General features: G+C 38.5%; 1 protein-coding gene across 2 annotated transcripts in view; it reads left to right on the forward strand.

The window, feature by feature from the left end:
• Window positions 1–18,282, forward strand: part of TGFBR3 (transforming growth factor beta receptor 3) — a 117,773-nt gene that overhangs the window by 78,747 nt on the left and 20,744 nt on the right. For both annotated transcript variants that reach the window (XM_021404089.1, XM_021404088.1), the window contains exons 5-11: window positions 1,326–1,509; window positions 7,092–7,260; window positions 9,551–9,698; window positions 13,838–14,027; window positions 15,184–15,494; window positions 16,279–16,428; window positions 18,145–18,276. In XM_021404089.1, coding sequence (XP_021259764.1) covers window positions 1,326–1,509; window positions 7,092–7,260; window positions 9,551–9,698; window positions 13,838–14,027; window positions 15,184–15,494; window positions 16,279–16,428; window positions 18,145–18,276 — 1,284 coding nt within the window. The remainder of the gene's footprint in view (window positions 1–1,325; window positions 1,510–7,091; window positions 7,261–9,550; window positions 9,699–13,837; window positions 14,028–15,183; window positions 15,495–16,278; window positions 16,429–18,144; window positions 18,277–18,282) is intronic.

An 18,282-nucleotide genomic window follows, 5' to 3' on the forward strand; every position in this document is an offset into this window, starting at 1 on the left:
CTGATGGTCATATGAAAAACAAATAGGGAAGATCATTCAGAATTGAAGCAAATATTAGTTTAAACTTTGAACGCTATTCTGGTGGGGAAAAATGTCTTCTCTTGAGCAGAGTGTGATATGTGAATAATAAATGCCTATGTAATAGCTGGAAGCATGGGGAAGAACTTTTGAAATTCTTTCCTCATGCCAAAGGGCATTATTTATATGTCTACTTAGACAAATACTTGTATGTGCTAAACAAGCTGATATAGAAAATTGCAAAATAATGCTGCGAAGTGAACGATAGATACAGGGAAGATAATGGTTGGTTGCTGTTAGTTAATTTTATCTAACTGGAGCCTGACTTCAGGTAATCTGTTTAAATAACTGCCATTGATAAATTTTTTAAAAGGCTAGAGGGATACTTATGACCATTATCCTGCTATAGCATGTAAATAATACTCAGAAGGGGTTGGAAACTGTTGCAGTGTGTTTTTCACTCTTTTGATCAACACTGTTAGGTTTGGATTCAAGGTAGTAATACACTTTTTTGACAAAGTCAAGTTTACTAGAAAGCCTTGATGCTGCAGCAATATGTATTAATATTGGGATATTTTCTACCTCTGGGCTTCTGTCTGACTTGTGCTCAGGTGCAAGACCTCATATACTCTATATTCTGACAATTTTAAGCACTGTTTTAGTTTTTGTGGTCAAGACCTAAGTCAATACAACCTATTTATAATTATTTTTCTAAAGGTGCCAGTCATCTGCTTTATGTGCTAGATCAAAGCATTTCTTTTCTTACTCTAAGTAAAGCAACAGTGAATATTTCCGTCGCCTGTCTCTTTTCTTACTGTGCCTCTCCATTGGTCTTTCCACTGAGCTTAAACTCATGTTCTTTCTGATTTGGAAGTTACTTCAGAAGTTCTCAGGTTTATTGAGCTTCACATACTTCTCTCCCTTCACTTACCTGGACTCTGTTGTTCTAACCCCCTCCCATTTCCCAGTTGTCTTCCAGCCCTCCCCTTCTCCTCATATTCAGCCGACGTGCAGCATTATTATACTGCTTCTGAGAGTAGTTCAGAGGCCCTTTAATTCAGCTGCCATGTGCACTCTAGCTGAGCTGATAGGTTGGGAACACTGTGCTGTTTAAAACAGCGACATTAAAATAAATAATCTCTGCAAATGAATCATTATGCATATGTTGAAGTGCATGAAATTTGGTCATGAAGTTGGAAGTAAGCTGTAAATGTGCATTTGGGTGTGCCAGATAGTGTTGCTTAAACAGGCTGCCTGTCTGAATGGATAAATGTACCACATTAAAATTATGTTTTTATATTCATTAGGTGTCTTCAGGTTCCATTGTTTGGTTCGAGAAGGGAAATTTCTCTTTGTCAGCAGAAATGGAAGAAAAGAATTTTCCTGAGAGAAATGAACATCTGTTACAGTGGGCCCAGAAGGAATATGGAGCAGTGACATCTTTCACCGAACTCAAAATATCAAGAAACATCTATATTAAAGTTGGAGAAGGTAAAAAAAATAAAAATAAAAAAAAAATAAAACAGGCAAACAAAACTCAACAGAACAATTGGAAGTTCTCAGTCTTGAGAATAAATTTCATTGTAGTAGTATTTCATTGGTTTTTTTTATTTTGATCATTAAACAAACCTCTTATTTTCCGGAGAGATAGGATATAAAAGGGATGAGGCAAAGTAATAAAAGAAAATCTAAAGATCAGACCTCAGGTTTAGTCAGCTTTTAATGGATTTTGGTGCCATAATTTTATCCTTATAGATGAAGGTACAAGATCATTGGCCACAATCTTACAAGAATCAAATATTCACATTTTTAAAAGGAATATACTACTCCTGGTGATTGTTTGGGTGCAAGACTGAAGTGGAGAACCTGAGGAAAGGGGCTATTTCTAGAAATACTTGAGTTGTCTTTTATTTTTCTTATTCCCTTGTATACGGATCCAGACTACTTTGAGCAAAGAATTATTGTCTTTCTCATGAAGATAAGTCACCTCAGTCTGATCTGATGTCTTTGTGGTTTTTTTTTTCCCTGAGGAACAAGATTTCCTATCCCTGTGAGCTGGGCTAAAGGGAGCTGGGAAAGTACTCCAATGCCTGAGGGATTTCACAACCCATTTTAGAGTGGGGCTTTGGCTGTAGCTGTGCAGCTGGATGTTATCAGAAAAATATAAAAATATGAGTCTGTGCAGTACCTTCTGACTCACGCTTACATTACCATGCTAAGGGTATCTTCTGCAAGAGAGTTGTACCTGAGCTGTTCTTAAGCCATGGATAATACAACAGCCACAGCTCTGCTCTTCACTGTGATCTTGGAATAAGGCTGTCAGTTCCGGAGAGTTTTATAAACTACTTTATTCAAATTTGTTTTCTGGAACATATATAGATAGCAAAAGGAATTTGTCAGCAAAAGCAACTTTCCCTTATAGTGCAAGGTGATGTGGGGAGGGGGGGGGGTGAAATTTGCTTTATTTGCATGCATGGGATGTCATAAGATTTCAGTGTTCATTACTTAATGGCCTGTTTCAGTGTTCCTTTAGTTCTTTGAAGATGTCAATCAAGTCTAGGCTAAACCAAAAACAGTGAGAATAAAGGCCGGTAAAAGTGAATTGGAGCTGTTCTTTGAATTGCAGCTAGAGATCCAGCTGTTTTGAAATATTAGAAATCAGAAGAGCATTTTAACAACATCCAAAAGGTACTGGGGGACTCAGCATTGACTAGTACCAGCAGACTGTTTAACTTAGTAACACTTAGCAATATTTCTAGAGGAACTCCTGCAAAGTGGAACTAGTTGGCTACCAAAAAAAAAAAGAACCAAACCCAATGTTTTCTGTGGCAAAAACGCCTATTCCTCACCACCTGTATATGATCATTAGATTTCCTGAAGCATGAGGCTTGTCCCCCCAGATCAGAGCATGGCTGTGTTGGTTTTATCCAAAACCTGCCAAAATTGTACAGAATTCCCCTGTATGATTTTTGTTCTGCTTGGCACCAGTATTGTATTTTAATGCCAGAAGATCATTCAGAAATACATTTATTAGGTGTTACAGAGATAAGCATTTAATTAGATATGTCAAAAAACAGATAAAATTGTTTGTTGATTTTCACATCTCCAGTCAAACTAAACAGCTAAATATGAGAGCTTTGCATCATGTTTAGAATGTATTTAAACACAGTTTAATTAGGAGTTAAGTACACAAAATGGAATTTGGCAAGCAATCAACATAAGTTTCTGAGAAGGCTCCTACAAACTAGCTCAACTGTAACCATATTTGATTTAGACTTTAATTCTTGGCAGAAGAATTAAAGGGGTAGGGGGGAAGTGGAGAGATCATGCATGTGTGTTCCTAGATAGGGAGAGGGTCAGTTCTTGAACTGTAGCAGTCATGCAAGAAGTTCTATGAAAAGCACGTGGGACATGGACCTGATCTGCTCCTCTGCAGAGTGAACAATAGAATCACTGAATTCCACAAACCACAGTGTATGCTGATAGACAGCTCATGCTTTTCCTACAAAAATCACACTGCAAAGCCAGGTACCCTCAGTTGCTAGTCTGTGAATTCACAGCTAGTGTTACTCGTAATTTGTAAGAGACTGCATGAAGTCATTCATCACTACACAGCTGAAACAGATTGTAATGTAAATAATTTAATGAGTACTGCCATTTCATCTTTATTCAAGTTAGAAAAATCTGAAGTTGGAAGATGTAACATTTTAGAAGTTGGTGCTCCAGCTGAATACAAGGAAAAGAATATTCAAGCTGGAGGAAAAAAAAATCTGAAAGAGGATGATCTTTCATAGAATAAAACTGCTTCTGATGCCATGAGTCTCTGAAATCAGTTTTGAAGCTATGAGTGAAAGGCAGCTGAGTGTGGAAGCCTGTCAAAACTGGGTTGGGGCCAGGCACACCTGAATCTTATTGATTCCATCCATCAAGAGCCTGAGTGTGGCTGATCCAGGTCTGTGGGGGTGATAAGCACACTGGAAACTTAAACAGACCAGGATGAGGGTTTTGAGCCAGGAGGCCCACAAAGTGTCATGGTCAACTGGGTTTTTGTGATGAAAGAGGTGAAAAAGCAATAGAATTGATAATTACTATCAGATCTAAGAAGGCTGGATTGCTCACAGTAAAAGTGATGTTAGAGTAGATTTTTCTGTAGAAAAGAAGTCAACTTAGTTCCTGGTGCCTCAATAAGATATAACTATACAGGTCAGGAAGACTTATCAGTTAATTAGCTAAATGTTACCTAATGCATCTGGTATCACAAATCTAAATCCAGGGCAGGTGTGCTAGCCTGGAGGGGAGCTTATTTTCAACACATATTTTAACAAAGAAAGAGTCAACCATGACAATAACAGGTCTGAAAAAGACTCCATGTACAATCTGTTTACAAACTAACACTGTGCTCCTGTCCTGGTGGAAGCTGGAGCTTCAGTCCTGTTGCTGAGTTGGTGCCCTGTACTCACTTGTGCATGCAGATTTGCTGGGTTTAGCACTGTAGGTTTGTGTTCTGTGCTGTGCTTTGTCCTGCCATTGCTACAGCTCACCGTTTCACTGTGGGTGCTGCTAGGAGCTTCCACCTTCCCTGCAAAGACTGGAGCTGCTTTCCTTTTTCTTAATATGGTGCCACTTTATAGTTGATGCGCTGATCTCTGTAGTGGTAAGGGCTCGTGAACTGTAAAATGCTCCTGAAAAAGTCCTGCATTGGAGTGGTGGAGGAAAATCCCAGACACCCTGCTCATCCCTAGCTTAGAGTTTTGAAAGGCAAGCTTTGCTTGGATGGGATTTTTATTGCTGATTAAGCTGCTGCTGCGAAGAGTGTATGTCTTGGAGCGTGACACCTGATTAACAGCTCTCATTTGCACAAAAATCTCATGAGTTAAAGCTGGGTATTCAAGTTTTATCCAGTTTAGCCAAGAACCTGTGGGTGACACCTAATGTGTATAGAAGAGAGTAGACGCTATCTGTCCTCTCTAAAATGGAGGTGTTGCCCACAGGAACTCCAGCTCCCAGTGTGCAGCGCTGTTCCTGGGAGCAGCCTGCAGCTGGGGGCACAGGCAGGGCTGCACACATGTAGTGAATGGGGCTTCCCAGCTGCGGGCCTACAGCTTGCCTGGAGCTGTTCCAGAGGAGCCTCACCTTGGTGTCTGGGGAGATTAGGGAGGCCTAGGGCTTCTAGATGGGCTTGTGGGGACTGTTTTAATCAGTTTAATTGCAGATACCTGAAGCATCCTTTTAAAGTAAGTAAACAGCCCCAAAAGAAAGAAAAAGAAGGAAAAAAAAGTGTGGTGACCAAAGAAAGAAGAAATGAATCTCCTTTTCTCTTACAGCCCAAATTTTGGTAACTGGTTGACAAGAGTAAATGCATTTTGGTTAAGATGGGGGGAAGTAAATGTGTATATCAAGCATCTACTGACAGAGTTAAAATGAGCACAGAAGAAAGGTGTGTGAGGAGCAGGGGCCCAGACTGGGGAGTCTCAGTGCTGGTGGCGACAAGAGCAGTGGTTCCCTGAGCTGTGCTGACACTGCAGGGAAGGGTCAGGAGCAGGAGGCGAGCACTTTGCTGTGGCCAGTGATAGCACATGTGGTGATTACCCACGCGCTGCTTGGAGGCTAATGTTTTATGGGTTTAACTGTGTTGTAGCACAGCAACTGAGAAGCAAATACATATTCTCTGTGTGTGAGTATGTATGTATATGTAAGTTCAGGCTCAGTATAGATCATTTGGGATCACTTTCCATTCTGTGCTATTGTGGGAGGAGTTGGCAGGAGTGCAGCTGCGTTCAAGGCTAATCTGGCAGGGCATGCACCAGATGTTGGAGGAGTGCTTTGCTTGCACGGTATGAAGAGTTACTGCCTCATGCAGCTTTGACAGGTTCTGTACAAAAGGCAACAGGGTTAATATTCAAAGACTGCTTTGTGTAAGATCAGGAGAAGAAATTCTCCTAATTGTTTCCACTGCAGCTGGGGTCACAGGAGTTCCTGAGCTCTGAAAAGTTGTGTACCACATGCAAATGCACTTCAGGGATGACATTTCAGCTCAGATTTAGGAAGCAAATGCAAACAGTGGCCTCCACTCAGTTTCTAGGAGTTCGTCCACAGCTTTACATGCATAATGCGCTATGTTCATTTTAATTTTTTTCTGTTGTGCTTGCTGTTGACCTTAATAGGAAAGCCTTCTTTGTAAAGCAAAGATCAAAGTGGCAACAGTTTGGAATTCTGTTCTTATTAGACTATGTCTTGATCACAATACTTAGTCCTTCTGTGTATTATGGTAATTCATATGTAAAGCTATCCCAGAAATAAAGTATTTATAAGTGCTGCTTCTTGGAGTGCAGCAATCTAGGCTGTGCATGAAGACTTCATACCAAGTGACTATGTTTTTGTTTAATTTTGTACAATAATTAATGCGCGTGATCAGCTAGCCAGTTAAAACCGAAAGAGAGATTATCTACTCCAGGATTTCCTCACTTCAGCTATGAATATTATATCAACCATTTATTTCATCTTTTTCTTGATATGTTCAATTTTCCATGCGCAAGAGAACTGTGATATTTCTAGACAAAGCTGATTCTGACTACACAAAATGTAGGAAAGTATACTGAATATGGAAATTGGTCTTTTAAATATGGCAAGTTTTTAATATTAAAAAAAAATTCTAAAGGGAGGAGTTAACACAGAAGTTTTATCTGAGTTAATTTCAAAAGAAATATGAGAGAAGCAAATTAAATATGTTATTCATTTTGAAAAATGTTCACATACTTTCCTTCAGTATTGTTTTCATGGTTTCTTTTGGGGAAGGAAGGGAGTTCATTAAATATTTAAACCTGTAGTTTAGAAGTATGAAGTATGTATTTTACATCAGAGGAATGCTGTATTTTTGCAACAGTGATCTTCCTTTCAACATTATGATGATTTCTCCTAACTACTTAAGATGGGTAATAGATGCACCTCTTGTGCTGGAGATCTACATCATAAAATACAGTGTTGCATTGAAGTAGATGCTGTGCAAATATGAATGTAAATTGATATCTATGCATAAAGCTAATTATGCTTTATTTTCTTTTTTTTTTTTTCAGATCAAGTTTTTCCTCCCACATGCAACATAGAAAAGAATTTTCTCTCTTTAAATTACCTTGCGGGATACCTACAACCAAAAAGAGCAGAGGGTTGCCTAATGTCTAACTTGGTCCAAGAAAGGGAAGTTCACATCATTGAGCTAATCACTCCAAATTCCAATCCATATAGGTAAGGTATCAAATCTGAAATCACAGCTAGATATTTCACTTCTATATTGGAATTTAAATGAAGGTAGCCATTTTAGTCATTTCATCATTACAGGAAGAGCTTGGACTTCAGTACTTTACCTTAAGTAGAAACTAGTTCTTCATCATGTAGAGATTCTGCTTCATAATTCCAGGATTTTTCTAGACAAGGCCGTAATGCGCAGTTTTTATGGATTTTACTCTGCCCTCCTTCTCTAGACAGAAATCTTGCTCAATCAATTGATATTTTCCAATGAAATGAACGAAGAAGTACAAATAAGGACAGAATCTGACAGGAATTAAGATAAGCCCGCTGAATGGGGAGGTGAGAGAGGAATTAAAAGTAATCTTGAGCTGTCATAGGTATTGATGACTAACAGCAAATCAAGGGCACTGATTCCCAAACAACGATCTAGAGGTCACAGGTGATCTGTGGTCCATGGTAAGTGTGCCACAGTTCTGCAGAATCATTGCAATATTTTCTGTAATGTTTCTGGTTGAGGTTAAGGCATAGTTTGATAATCTGTAAGAAAAAGGGTTGACAACAGTCCACTAAATTTTAAAAGGCTTATAAATAGTTGTTAGGGAAAATTACATATGTGGGAAAAATTACATATGTTAGGGAAAATCTCATATGTGTTATTAGAGTTATCTAAGTTGTCAAAAGTACTGTAAGCTGGGAGGTAAGACGGTCAAAGCATTCATCCTTTACCTGTTTTTCTTGGATATTAGTGGGAACATATGAATGGTGTTTACTTCAGATAATCACACCTGAAAAAGCTCTTCATAAATGCTCAGTTTTGTTGCTAGAACAGAAATCTGCCATGAAACTTCGTTTTGCAAGAAGAAAAGCACGATTTCATCAGAGATGAGGTAGAATTAAAATGCCATTTGCTTTCTGCAGACTCTGGCTTTCCAGCATTGTCCACTTCTCTCCTTGTGCATTACATTTCCCATCCCTAATCAGGAAATCACACAGGGAGACAGAGGTGGAAGGGGAGGGGTCTTTGCAAGAAGATTAATTATCTTACTGCGTGATGCTGAATCCAGAGCCTGAAAATACTCTCTTGCCTAGCAATCTTGGCAGAGTAAGTAAGCATTGAGGTGATGGGAGGCAAGTAGTGAGGTCCAAATGGTTTGCCTGTGTGTGGCAGTGGATAGCAGCCCCATCTTGAATCATGCCGTTGGTTTGCAGGAACATAACCATAAGTCCCGTACGGTGTTACATGATGATGAGGGCCCTGTTTCTGTTCCTCTGGGCATTTGGCATTGGCAGAGAGTGCATGATAGGAATTTGTTTTTTTAGATGATAACAGTGGAAAATATTTAAATATTACAGTATTAAAAAAGACAATGAGTTTGTTAAATTTCTGCTTGCTTCATAATTAGTTCCACAGCTATCTTTGTCTGCCCAGAAGCAAACAGAAGCTGAGTTGAATGTGTGTAAAGCTACATGAGATAAACAAAAGATCCCAAGATACGAAATCTCAATGCAGAGTATTAGTTGATATTTGGAGATGAGTACATTCTTATACATATGTTCCTGTAAGATGATCTGGAAGTAAAGGTTTTTATGTTGAATTAATATTTTGCATGATGAAATGTAGTTGCTCTACTTACTGTACTGAAGTCTTGAAAATCTGGATAGTGTTCATCTATTTTCCAGCGATCAGTAGACTGTACATCTGTTTTCTTGTCTTTTTAAAGTATATATCCAGAAGTATTGGAAACTAAATAGGACAGCTTAATTCCTCAACACATACACGGTCCTAAGCAAAGTAATTTCCACTATTTAACTGCATAGACAGAGACGTTGCCTGATATAGTATTTGTGTGTTTTTTGGTATTGTTTAACTTGCTTGTCTATTTGCTTTTTTAAGATACTATTTTGAACTTTAGTACAGTTATACCCAGAGGAAACTGAAACAGCTATATTTAGGCACAGTTGCAGTGAAATAAGCAAAGAGTGTAAAGCAAACTGCTTGTCGTGTAACTAACGTGCTCAAAAAAATAGCTGAAATGAGTAGCACACTTCTTGTAAACAAAGAAACAAACAAAAAATTGTCTAGAAAATACGTGTATCTATTGCTATGCAAAATCATTGAAGAATATATGGAATAACAATCTGTTTTGCACATGTTGTGTTGTCTGGGATAACCTCCAGCATTTTAATCAGCTGGCCAGACAGTGGAAACATGATGGATTGGAAGAAGGTTGATAGCTGGAAATTTCTGGCACTCTGGTCTTACTTTCTCTCTATTTTCCACACACAGTGCTTTCCAGGTGGATATAATCGTTGACATTAAACCATCTCTACCAGGCGCCAAACTTGACAGAAATGTCGTACTTATCCTCAAGTGTAAAAAATCGGTCAACTGGGTTATCAAGTCTCATGATGTCCAAGGAAAGCTGGAAGTCATTGTAAGTTATGGCACCCTTATTTTTTGAGAGGACTATGCATCAACAGTATAGAATCCATTTGAACGTGATGTACTGCTAGTCAATGTTGATTTTTGAATGTATTCTTAGCTGCTGATGCTGATGCAAACCAACGTTTCAAAGAGTAAATACAGAAACATAGATACTGACCAACATGTCCCAGAAGCCAGGTGGTTAGTGCAAGGATTTAGACTATGTTTTCTTGCTTTCTGTTGAAGTACTCTCAACACTGAGTTGAATCTTCATCTTCTTTCTTACTGTTACTTTGGTGAGCCGATCTGCAGGTTCGTCTCAGAAGTTGGAAAGATGCCTATGAAAGCAGAACGGATAATTCTAGATACAAGTCATACACCCACATTGCTTTAGAAGTGGAAACTGCTTTGCGCCTTCTACTTGTGATTCTAGTGGTCTCCAGCCTTCGTCCCTGCCAGTATTTCTGTCCCCAGCAAGCGTTTGGTCAAATTGACCTCACCTCTGCTCAGACCGCAAATAATAGGTTTCATAAAATTTAAAACCAGGGTCTGTAAAGCTGAGCATTTGAAACCATACTTAAACATAATTGGAAGCTCCAATTCAGAATGGTTTTTGGCACGGGCTCTGTGACTCAGCATTGTTTCTACTAAGAAAATGCACTTTTCCTTTTTTGGAGAGGAAAAAAAAAACCAAAATAAAAATTAGATTAGGCTTATTTCTCTCTTAAGTAGTCAGTTGAGTACATTGTAAAGTTGAGCTTAATGTTGGCTCAGGACCAGCCAGTGCCCTTTTGATTAACAGTTTTGCAATAAATAAAATGCACTGTCAAACTCTAGCTATTTATGTTTATAAGAATTTATGTGGTAGCTTTCTCTGTTGAATGCATGCAGGGCAATACTTGAGAGGGTCCAAAGGCTTTTTGATCTACGTAGGTCTCTTTGAAAGTAATACCTCCTGTTTATTTCTGTGTACAACAGAAACAAACAACACAATACCACTAGTACAGCAAATTCTCAGCTTTAAAATGCTTCTTTTCAGCGTATCACCACCATTAGCTATATGTTTTTGCCAGTAATGAGCAATAGCCTGCATGCCATGCTCATACACATCACCAGTGGAGATGACCTACTGTTGCTATCACCACTGCTGAAACGCACCACCTACCACCTCACTGTTCTCACTTACATCCACTGTTTTGTCTCCATAAACATTCAGTAAGTGACAGTGAATGTCAGTGGGCACCATTCTTTCTGCATGGAGGAATTCATTGGGACCCCTTTGCTTCATATACACTTCCATGTCAGATGCCATTCTGTCAGAGTGCCTTTCTGCTGCCATCTGTCACACGGCAACAAACTGTAATGGAATTTTGGTGGAAAGGTTCAGCCTCTACTGCCATACCACCAACATCCGTCTCTGACTTCGTGGGCCAACATCATAAAATAGGAGGCATTACTTTCAGAGCAGCCCTCATAAATCTGCCTACCACTCTCTTCTTTTAGGATTTGATCTTTGGTTTTAAGAGTGAGGGATTTAAAAGGAAACATATGATGGTATTGCTCAGGAAGTCGTCTGAAAAGACTTTCTAGTGTTGATAATGAAATTCCCTTCTGATCGTGCCCTTCTGGCATGTCTTGATCTTATGGAGGGGTGGGGCTGCTCTAGTAGGTCCTAAAAGTGTGAGATCAAGGTTAGATGCCCAGGATTAGCACATTTGTAAGCAGAAGATCAAAAAACATCATTGCACTTGAAAGTTTCATTCTGGATTATTGCATAAAATCCACCGTTGTATATTTAGACTTCATACTTCTTTCACAGGATAGAGAATTGTGCACTAGTTCACTTCACTGACACATTTCAAAGCCATGAAGCTACCTCTCTGTAGATGATGAATTTTCAGAGAGAATATTTTTAGGGGATTTTAAAATGCCTAAAATGCTGCAATTTTATTGAGAATAAAGAAGAAATATTACTATGTTTTGTTCAATATTTCCTTTAGTAATTATTGAAAATGTAAGTAAAAATTATAAGTGAAATTTTTCTCTAATGGGTGGAAAAAAAATATTTTATTTAGATCAGCAAAAAGAGAAAGTAATACAGTATATGAAAATGTCAGTATGTTAAAGACTATTTGTTTGTGTCATGTTTTGTGGGTGCTTACTGCTTCGTTCATATAGATGCCTAATTTTCCAAAAGTGTGTTTATTCTACTTTATAGAGGAATAGGGGAGGGAACTAAATAACCACTAATTGTTAAAAAGCATGTACATCAAGAATTTAGAATCTGTTCATATTTCTATTAAGCTAAAGGCCTTTCCAAGCCCAAATTTAGACAATGCGTAGAAACATTACTAAACAATTAGGTAATGTTTCACAATGTTCTTTTTTATTAGTTGAGTAGGTTCCATGCACTTCAATTTTCCTAACATCTTGCCCTCAGTATGAGTCTTGAGGGGATTGGCAAACTGAGAGTGAAAGGTTAATGCTGTGCTGCCTCAGCCCCGAGAGTGTGAGTTAAGGTCCAGATTTGTAGACAAGAAATGATCATTTATCATTTCCCAGCTTGCTGTGCTTCTTGAAAATTCATGGACACAAAATTGAGTAAAGAGTGAACAGTTTAGGTAAAATAATTGCACATAGTATATGTGTCGTGGTTTTTTCATGGGCTGTTTGCAGCTTTATGTCCTTAGCTTGAGTTTCTGTGGTTGTTGGGGCTGTCTGCACTTCCCGCCGGGATGGGTGTCTTCTTACACAGCTATAGATTGTACAGTGGATAAAGAAGTGAAATTGCAGAAAGATTTGATCAATTCTACAGGTATTGAGGGGGGCAAAGAGCGAAAGAGGTAAAAAGCACAGAAGAACAAATCCCTGAAGATTTCAGAAGCTTGGAGGAATTGTTCTTTAAATGAGGAAAGCTGCCTGCCAGTTTCTAAAAGGATCTCTCTCTATTCGGAATAGCTTCCTAGGAGGCTCTGTGTTGATTGCCTGCACTGTGCAAGGGTGTTGACAGGGTAGGCATATGAAGGGAGGTATGCCTGTTCCTGGAAGCCCTTGTGATTTGTTTTGTTTCATTGAGTTGATGCGAGACTGAACTTTTACAGGTGCACTGTGGCATGGAGAAGTATAAACAAGGCCTGAAAATGGTCAGGTGCCAGCTAGGACAGAAACGTTCTGGGATAATATTTGTTCAGCTGTCTCATTTTGACAAAAATGAAGAGGAAAGTAGAGACGGAGATCAAGCAAAATTGGGATGGCATAGTAATTCCAGCTGGCCAAAGTTGTGTGGTAATATGAAAATGTGTGATAAATCATAGCCAGATTTGTATCTATTGGAAAATAAAATATTACTTGACCCAAATCAGTAGTAAGGCACTGAAATTAGGATACTCATTGCTTTCTTTTTGTTTCTTCTCTTCAGTGGCCTTTACTGATCCTTGACAACTGGGAACAGTATTCTCAAACACTGTGCACCTAAAATTTCCTTTAACTTCTGTTGTGAAACTTTGAATGTTTAAAGAATGCAGAATTGGGTCATTAGAAAGAAATGAGGGAGAGAGCTAAAGATAAATAATGTATAGCCTCTATGATGGAGAATGTAATCAGGCATGGAAATTGAGTGTGTGCTGTACAGCACTGAAAGATGTAATCTGCATATAGAAAAAGCAATTTAGTCACATTGGAGGAATTGTTGAGTGGGTCATTGTGCCCTTTTCTGCTATGGGTATGTTCAGCTTTTTATGTAGTTTGTAACGGAATTGTTGCAGTGATGATAGTAAAACTGTAAATGTAAAAATAAATACATGTGTATTTAGCTTTGTGGGAATACATATTTAAACTTGAGATGCCAAGCACTTAAAAGAAATTTGAAATGTAGTATCAGTGAATATTTTCTGTCTGCCCCTTTGACAGCTAGAGATGCTTGTTATATATCCTTTCGTCTTGCTTATTTAGACAAGAAAACTTTCTCCGTGTGTGCAGCAGTTCTGTTTTTAAGGTGGCAGAGTTTATTTTATTTTATTTCCCAGGTGATCTCAGTTTGCTATTACTAACAGACTAAAATTTCTCAAGAAAATATGAAATCAGTGTCCCTAGTCCATGTCAAGAATCCTTAAATGGTAAATCATGAACCGTGTTTTCCTTTGTTTGCAGACATCAAATAGTATTGGTTTTGGAAAGGAAACAGAAAGATCCATGACTATGAGTAAATCAGTAATACCTGATATTCCTTCATCACATGAGAGTTTGATCAAGTGGGCATATGAGCATAAATACAGTCCAGTTACTTCCTATACAAAAGCCCCCATAGCTAACAGATTTCATCTGCAACTTGAACATACAGGTGAGCTTGAAGATGGACTTTTATCATATTGAAGAAATAAATACTGTCTTCCCAGGCGTATGATGCTTCGAAAGGTCCTTTCTCAGTTTCGGACCATTGTTGTTGGGGACTGTGCTATTTTCACTGCACATTGTAAAGTATACTGTTGTATGTGTAAATGCTGGTTTAAAAATAATTAAAAAAAAATCTGTGGCTTCTTGATTAGGAAATTCCAGACAAACTATGTTACGTCCTGAAGTATCGGTGGAATTAAATGACTATACTTTGTCCAATTCAGAAGCTTGACCATGCTTAGTGTTCACTGGAATGAGACCTCAGCAACAGCATATTTTATTAGTTAATAAATGCTTGTTTGATTTTTATAAAAAATATGAACATGTTTCTTTGGATGATTAAACGAACTAGAAAAGTCTGAGCAACTGGAATAAATGCAGCCATTAAAAAAATTACTTGGCCAAAGTCACTTATGACTTAAATATATCCTGGTACACTGAAGCTAGTAAAGTTGCATCTCCTTTGGTGATAGTTCTGACTTTAAGGCCCTAAAAATACCGTTTTCTTTTTTGATAAAGTTTATATTCATGTAAATTTTATCACTTGCACTCTCCTGGTTTCCAGATAATTATCTACTTGGGTGAGGTGTTGAGATTTCAAACCTGAGCAGTACAGCCTGCAAGCCAGAAGATAAAGTGTTCTTATTTCCTCATCTTAAAGTTAATTCTAATTTAACTTCACTCTGGTTGTATAAGTAGATTCACAACAGTGGGATTTTTGTTTTCAGGTAATAGAAGAACTTCATAGGCTCATATGACTGACTGATACTTTAGCAGCACTAAACTAGCGTATTTCTTGGGTGTGATGTTTTCTTTATGTTTCTGGTGGCCTTTTGCATACAATGAGGCCCATCCAAAGTCTGTTTTTAACTATTTGTGAATCATATTTCAAGAAGGGAATAAACATACCAAGATTAATGCCTCTGTATCAACTATACTGTTAGTGGAGGAATTGTGGGTAATAAAGTACAAACATGATGCTTTGAGTGTCTTTCAGAAACTCATTTCTGGATAATGTGGTTTTTTTTACATGAAAGTTCTTCAGTTCTGAATACTTTTAGGAAAAATACCTAATAACCTATTGAACTTTTTTCTACCTTTAGATGAGATGAATGATGAAGAAGACCATTCTCCTCCTCCAGAGCTTACAGAGTTGCTGCATGGCGCAAGGAATCCTGCATTAAGTGATGGCCTGACTTTTCCTTTCCACATTAATAGAGGAGGACATGACACAGGAGGAGAAGGAATTTTCCCGTCCAGGGATTCAGTGGACACATTAATTAATCATGACTTCGAGCATTCCCTCTCAAAACACAAAGAACCTGAAGAAGTTCAAGGCAGTGCTGATGTAGCCCTGTCAATAAAGTGTGATGACAAAGTCATGACAGTGGCTGTAGAAAAAGACTCTCTGCAGGTAGGTGTGGTCTCTTATCCTCAAATTTGGGCAGACTTTTTTGATCAGACCATTTTATTTGTGTTTTGATTGAAAAATAAGTAGTCTAAGATCCACAGCAGTTTTCACCCTCCTTACCTCCCCCTGCTGCCCATTCCGCCCCAGCCCCCCAGTTCTTTGATGGGGAAGCTGTAGTGTACCTATTCTTTGCCATAACTCTGGGTCTTGTTTCCTCTTCTCAGCAATGCAGTAGTTTGTAGAGGGATTTCTGATTAAAACTTTGCAGGATTGATTCTGTAGAAAACTACAGTATTCCACCATTGGCCAGTTATTAATTTCCATAGTACAAAGAAACTGCTTTTGGTAGCTGTGTAAGGCCTGAATAGATCTGTGAAGAGGCAGCTAAGGGAATGGAAAGCTAGGGTGTGAAACTGTGTAGTCTGCTGTTACCTTTTATGTGGTATTTTATTGTCTTCACCATCTACCAGCTGACAGGTTGCTTGAACCCATTTGCATTGTGGAAAATAGCTTGATACATACTGAAGTATTTTTAGTTCGAGACCAAATGGAGTTTCTGTCAGTAGATTAATAATGAACCTGTTGTTTCCTTTGTTCCATGTTACACTTATTCCCTGTCTGTCAAGTATGACAACATTTTGAGACTGACCTTCTCTGGATGTCAGTACAATGAACTTCATTTCCTCTTGTTAGTAGTCATGAACAGTATTCTGAGCTGCACTTTAAGCAGGGGTCTAACACAATTTCAGCGGAGGTTGCAGCCATTTACAAAGCATCTTTGTTTTAGGCAAGCGGCTACACAAGGACTGAACTCTCATTGCTGGATCACTCTTGCAAAGCCAGGATGAATGGTACCCATTTCATTCTGGAGTCTTTGCCGAACAAATGTGGGACTCGGACATCATATATCTTGGACAAGATTGTTTATTTTAACTCTGTGAGTATTTTACAAAGTGGAGCCTTCTTCTCTGCTGCACAACATAGTGATACAAGGAAGCCACTGTAGTTAGCTTTAGCCTTGGCGGGAAGGAGGCATCCTGACCTTTTCCTGTTGAGCTCAAACCTAGTTGTAGCTACAGTCCCTGTATTCAAGAATGTATGAAGGCTATACATTCCATCTGACCTTGTGGTCAGATAGTATCCCATAGGAAAAAGGAGTTGAAGTTGCATGCTTTTACAAAATTACATGGCTGAACTTTGGGAACTATCTGTACCAGTCTCGGAGAAGTTACATCTACTTTTCCCGTGTGGCTTAGATGTACCCACACTTAAGAAGTAGGTACGTTGCTCTAAGAAGGGATAAGAATGAGGTTCTGTGATTGCAGAGAGCAATACCATTTAACTCACACACTGAATTATTTAAGTTGAATTTTTTTCTTTCAGAATAGTGGGTGAAAAGGCTCTCAAAAGTGAGGAAAAGAGATGGTGCATATTTCTCCCTTGCATTTTGGATTCTTATTTGCTATCAGTTGATGTACGTGATGAAGAGGCTCTGGGTGTTTTTATGTGAGTGATGATGTTGAGGAGCCCACTTAGGTTCTACCGCTTCCATGCTGGCTCAGCTTATGACCTTAAAAATGTTGTGACTAATCTGGTTTGGAAAGTTTATCTTGCTGAGCTTTTCAGTGCATATCTTACGCAAATAATAGAAAGCCTGTGGTCCACCCCAAACACTGCTAAGGCAATCTGATCTGACCTTGCCTGACTAAAACTGGCAAATCTGTAGTGACTAACTTTAGAAAAAGTCCTAAACCGAGATTGTAGATAGAAACATCTCCAAACTGTAGAATAGCACGTGTCTGGAACTAAGTATTGTTATTATTCCTGTATTATATTCTGTTGTGGCCCAAACCAAAGTGGATATTTACTGCTTCTCTCCCTTCTCCATCATGTCTTTTAAGAGCCTTGGTTACTTGCTTAAACTCAGAATCATGCATGGTATCAGTGAAGTCTCAAGGAGGATGTATCCCTTCTTAGTGGTTGCTCTGTGTCCAGGAAAATAAATATGAAGTCTTAGAAGGATGGGGACGAGCTGTGAAGTTGCAGGGTGTAGATTATTAGCAGAGTGCAGAACACTGCTAAAAGAAAGCTGGAATTGTCTAGTAAGGAAATGGAAAAGTGTGCTAAGGAGGAGTGGAAGAGCTGAGTAGAAATTCAAATTAAAAAACAAAGAAAAGGACATAATTTCTTTGGGTAAAAAAAATAAAAATAAAAATAAAAATGACAGAAGAGAAAAGCCTGCAATGACCCTGATACTTGCAGTGATTTTTTTCATGTGTGCATCAAGGAAAACTAAGTTGTGAAAAATCAATTTAGAAAGCCATTTTTTTCTAATCAGTGTTGGTTATAGAAATGCCAGAAATAGAATGGAAATACTGGAACACTCACTTAGATACCAGCACCCAGACCAGCCTTTTTTATGTCTTTGCTGTTTCTGAATTCTGGAAACAAACTAAAGGGCTTTCACTAAACATAAACTGTGTATTTTAAACAGCTTCGTGCAGAGTGTGTAAGAGGTTCTTTCACCGTCTTTTTAGCTGGTGCACTTCTTTTGGCTTTCACATTGTTCTGAAGAGAGAAGAAAATAATAACTGTAAAGAGAGAGTGCTCAGTTACCATCTAATTTTATGCATTTGCAATACGTTATGTGCAGATTGTCATTCAGCTATCATCACCAGCCGAAGGCAGCAGCTTTGATGATGATGACATGGAATCAGGTGATAATGGATTTCCAGGGGATGCTGACGAGGGAGATGTTACTTTCTCAAGCTGGCCTGAAATAGCGGTATGT

Source organism: Numida meleagris, chromosome 7 (genome assembly GCF_002078875.1).
Source record: "Numida meleagris isolate 19003 breed g44 Domestic line chromosome 7, NumMel1.0, whole genome shotgun sequence".
In the NCBI taxonomy this organism is placed as follows: Eukaryota; Metazoa; Chordata; class Aves; order Galliformes; family Numididae; genus Numida; species Numida meleagris.